The following is a 5,000-nucleotide window of genomic DNA, read 5'->3' as shown; positions in this document are numbered from 1 at the left end:
ACACACAATCATAAACACACACACACACACACACACACACACACACACACACACACACACACACACACACACACACAATCACCAACATACTCACACACTATTATAAACACTTCCACACACACACAACCATAAACACTTTCACACACAATCATAAACACACACACACACACACACAATCACCAACATACTCACACACTATTATAAACACTTCCACACACACACAACCATAAACACTTTCACACACACAATCATAAACACACACATACACACACACACACACAACCATAAACACACACACACACACACACACGAAAAATCTGAGCTGGAGGATTTTTCAGGATGAATGAATCTGGGTCAGAGAGGATATGTGTGTGTGTGTGTGTGTGTGTGTGTGTGTGTGTGTGTGTGTGTGTGTGTACACTACTGAGGTAGGGGTATAATAAAAATGTGAAATGTGCAGTGCCGCAGCGCCAAAGATAACATCACTCATGCAGTCTAATGCCAACAAAAACTACATTGGCTGTGTTCCAATCCTGCGTTTAACCCACCCTTATCCACTTCCCCTCAGTTTAAGGGCACTTATGATACTTCAGTGATCCGGTTTCCTTCTTTATGATGTCAGATTAGCGTGTCTGATTGTCTAAAACACTAACACATGCTTATTTATTTATTCACTCTCTGCCTTCTGTTCATCACACTGATGCCTACAAGCTAGCTAGTTACCATGCTACTCCGTTAGTCATACATAGCTTCTGTACCTTTCACCTTCGGAATAATCTCTCAATTAGCTTGTTTTTGTGGAAAGTGATTAGCAATACATTTAGCACGATGAGCAATACATTGCAAGATAAAAATGTAAACTAGTATAAAAACTAAATGTTAACATGAGGAAAATTCGGCATATTAGCAGCCAGAAACATTTGAAAAAGTTTAGATATTAGCAAAACTCGACATATTAGCAATACACTGCCTTTGTGCATTCAGGAAATGAGCAAAATTCTAAACACAGCTAAACTATTAGCTGAACATACATATTAGCAAATTGTAATTGTTGAAAAGCTGAACATTAGCAAAAACAGAAATATTTACTAAACTTTGAACATCAACAGAAGTGTAAAATTTGGAAAAACGCAAATGTTAGCAAAGTTGTATATTGACAAAACCGGTTAAACCTAAAACTGCAAAATGGCAACAAAAATTTGCAAAACAATTAAACAAAAAACTCCTGAGATTAGCAAAACATTTTCTAATTAGCAAATTGTTAAATATTATCTATATTTTAAATATGATCAAAAATAGTCAACATTAGTGAGATTGAACGCTGATGTATTCATCCTGACTGCTAATTCAGCACAGGCCATTAGCGGAAAACTATTGTTTACATTTTCTTCTTTCTGAAGGCTAGCTCAATATTTCTCATCTCCGTAATTGTGATTGCGTAATTGCGAATTGTCAGAGTGTTTTCGGGACTCACACTGCAGCGGGAGTTTTGGAGATGACCTCGACCACATAAGCGCCGGACGTGACGTCTGGAAAGTCACCCAGCTTCTCTTTCAGCTCCTTCACCAGCCTGAGGAGAGATCAGCGCCACGTTATGCTAACAAGACCCTAGCGCTATTTAAGGCTGTGTCCCAAATACCGCTGCAGTACCGCTGAAGTACTACAGAATAATATAGGATACGACATGCAGAGTATTTGGCTTGTAGCCTCTGCAAAATGCAAAAATGAAGCTAGCTACCTGTGAAGTTAGCATGCTTGTTATTGTGAAAAATGTGATTACTTACTGTATACTGTATGTGGGGGGTTATGCTAGCATGTGTAAGTCATTCACCACTCACTCAGGTGTCAGTGACATCATCCGGATTCCGATGTATTTCTTCTTAGCTGCTACTCGACCTGAAAATACGGCAGCACAACCCAAATTAATTTCATTTAACCAATTCTCGCTAGACAGTATTAAACTTAGCATGTGTTTGTCTTAACGACCTCTGGCCTGCCTGTCGTATGACTCGGTAAGGAATTCTTTGATCTTGTCCGATGGAATGGCGAAGGAGATTCCCGCCGTCACTTTTAGAGTGTTTATTCCGATCACTTCTCCATCCTGTAGATCACAGTACGATTATACACTTCTTTATGACACATTTATACACGTTTATACACACAATTACGTCATGGAGTTCTGACTCTTATGGCCTTCCACATGCTGCACACCTGCTTTCAGCTTCTAGGGTTTGGTCGTAACACGTTGCTCTTGTTTTCTCATTAACGTCACCTGTTTCTCATTTAAAGTGTTCTTATGTAAGGTTTTTGTCTCCATTTGTAGAGCCATGTGTTTACTGCATTTACAAACTGTCTGTCTGTAACTACTGTCTGTCTCTCTGTGACACTTGTCTGTCTGTATGGCTTTGACAGCTATCTTTATCTGCTACTTTTCTATCTGTCTGTAACATTCGTCTTTGTTTTGTACTTTTTATCTGTCTAGCTGTGACACTTTCTGTCTCTCTGTCTGACTCTGACATTTGTCTTTGTCTGTTATTTTTTTGTCTGTCTGTCTGTCTGTCTGTCTGTCTGTCTGTCTAGCTCGGACACATGTCTGGCTGGTTCTGAAACGTGTCTGTCTGTCTGGCTCTAAAGGCTGTTTTTTGTACTTTTCGGTCTGTCTGTCTGTCTGTCTGTCTGTCTGTCTGTCTGTCTGTCTGTCTGTCTGTCAGTCAAATGTATCTGTCGATTTGTGAGAACAGTTATTGCTATGTATCTATCTGATAGTGATGCCTTCTGTCTGTAATGTCAATGCATCTTTCTTATCACATTTCTAAATAGTCTGAGATAAATGTCTGTCTGTCTGTCTGTCTGTCTGTCATATTTATTTGTCCATTTGTGTTTACTGTCATACTGGCATGCAACTGTCTGTAATAGTTTAATCTCTGTGTATGACAGCTGTTTATAAATACATAAATCCTGTTTGTCTGCAAACTCTCTGGATTTCTGTGCTCCTGCTGATGTCTGTCAGCGGTAAGTGCTTGTCTCTCTTTGATACCTAATTGTCTGTCAAAACTATTTGTACATTTATGGCATTTGGCAGACCCCCTTATCCAGAAGGACTTACTTTGTCTTATTCATACTGAGCACCAGAGTGGTTAAGGGCCTTGCTCAGGGGCCCAGGAGTGGGAGCTTGGTGAGACTGGGATTTGAACTCATGATCCTCTGATCCAAAGTCAAATGCCTTAATCAGTAATCTACTTTTTTCTGTGTATTGTATAAAAACTGTCTGTAAATCTGTTTGTAAATATACTTGTCTGTCTGTAATGTGTATGTATCTACAATTGTCTATCTTTAATAGCATCCTCCTGTCGGTAATTGTTTGTATACAATAACAGTTTTTCTCTAAAAGCTGTCCATCTGTTGCTATTTTGCCAGTCTACCCGTCAATTTGTTGCTCTTTGATTGTCTACTTATCTCTCTGTTGCTTTTTTGCCCATCTACCTGTCTCTCTGTTGCTACTTTACCTGTCTATCTGTCTGTCTGTTGCATCTTTGCTTGTCTTCCTGTCTGATGCTTCTTTGCCTGTCTACCTGTCTGCCTGTCTGATGCTTTTTTGCCTGGGTACCTGCCTGCCTGTCTGTCTGTCTGTCTGTCTGTCTGATGCTTCTTTGTCTACCTGCCTGTCTGTTGCTTCTTTTCCTGTTTGTCTGTCTGCTGCTTCTTTAATGTTTGTTGATTATTTGCACCTGTCTGTTGCTTCTTTGCCCGTCTGCCTATGTACATTGTAAGTCTGTTTGTAAGAGTAAGGATCCGAGCAGTCACGTGTATAAATTGCAAAGGCATGTGAAAGCCATTATTCGCAATAAAAATAAAGGAGAAATCCTTACCAGATTAACCAGCGGTCCTCCAGAGTTTCCATACTGCAAAAAAGACAGACGTCAGCTCCTGTCTAAGGTGCGAATGTGTGAAAACCTTGAACTTACGACACTTCACTGAACATATAATACGTCTCATAGGTGAATATTTTGCCGTACTGTTTAGTTCAGTAGTAAAACTCTGTCTAGTTGCCATGGTTACATCAGTGTAGCTACGTAAGCTTTAGCTAGCTTGTGGTTTAGTATTCCACTGTACACAATATTTATAAAATGTCTGACTTAATGATGGTTATTGCAGGTAAAAACTGTGTTTTTTTTCGTGTGTGTTTTTTACATTAATGATGGCGTCTGTCTGGATGTAGTCCATGTCGGAGTTGCGTAGCCCGAGCTCTTTCCCTCCCCTCTGTGTGGTGCTGACGATCCCTGTGGTCACAGTGTGCTGGAGTGAGAACGGACTCCCAATGGCTACCACAAACTCACCGGGTCTCAGATCAGCCGAGCGACCCAGACTCATCACAGGAAGTTTACTCTGTGGACAGAAAGTGATGAGACAATTTTGTCTTAGCTTGGAATGGGTTTATGCTTTACATGTGTGTGTATGCGTGTCTGTGAATATGTCTGAAATCAATGTGTGTATGGATGTGCATGTGTGTGTACACTCTAAATATGCATATATGTGTGTGTATATGTGTGTGTAAGTATGTGGGTATGTGTATGTGCATGTGTGTATACAGTGTGTGTGTGTACATGTATATACAGTGTGCATGTGTGAATGTACGTGTGTGTATATATATATATATATATATATATATATATATATATATAGTGTGTCTGTGTGTGTGTGTGTGTGTGTGTGTAACTAATCAAGACGATTAGAGAAAAGAAATGCAAAACATAAAATTATTGTTGTTTTTTATTAACACAGTTTATTTTTATTAACATTTGTAAACAACAGTTTATTATTATTTTTTTTTTACTATTTTAAATCAAATGCCTGGTTGGTTAAATAATATATAACAAAATATTTTATAAAAAATAAAATAGAATAAGTCTAATTAATGCAATACACTTTATATTATATTGATTTAATGGATTACTCGATTTACTCAATATAATATTAATTAGATTTAGTCTATTTTAATA

At 38.5% G+C, this 5,000-nt stretch overlaps 1 protein-coding gene across 2 annotated transcripts in view; it reads right to left on the bottom strand.

Annotated features, from left to right (window-relative positions):
- The window catches only part of LOC124390442 (serine protease HTRA1A-like), a 31,758-nt gene that overhangs the window by 3,582 nt on the left and 23,176 nt on the right, over positions 1–5,000 (bottom strand). For both annotated transcript variants that reach the window (XM_046856379.1, XM_046856378.1), the window contains exons 4-8: positions 4,192–4,386; positions 3,870–3,902; positions 1,987–2,101; positions 1,839–1,896; positions 1,475–1,570 (exon numbers count right to left, since the gene is read on the bottom strand). In XM_046856379.1, the coding sequence (XP_046712335.1) occupies positions 1,475–1,570; positions 1,839–1,896; positions 1,987–2,101; positions 3,870–3,902; positions 4,192–4,386 (497 nt within the window). The remainder of the gene's footprint in view (positions 1–1,474; positions 1,571–1,838; positions 1,897–1,986; positions 2,102–3,869; positions 3,903–4,191; positions 4,387–5,000) is intronic.

This window comes from Silurus meridionalis, chromosome 8 (assembly GCF_014805685.1).
Source record: "Silurus meridionalis isolate SWU-2019-XX chromosome 8, ASM1480568v1, whole genome shotgun sequence".
NCBI lineage: Eukaryota > Metazoa > Chordata > Actinopteri > Siluriformes > Siluridae > Silurus > Silurus meridionalis.
This window is presented reverse-complemented; position numbering and strand designations above follow the sequence as displayed.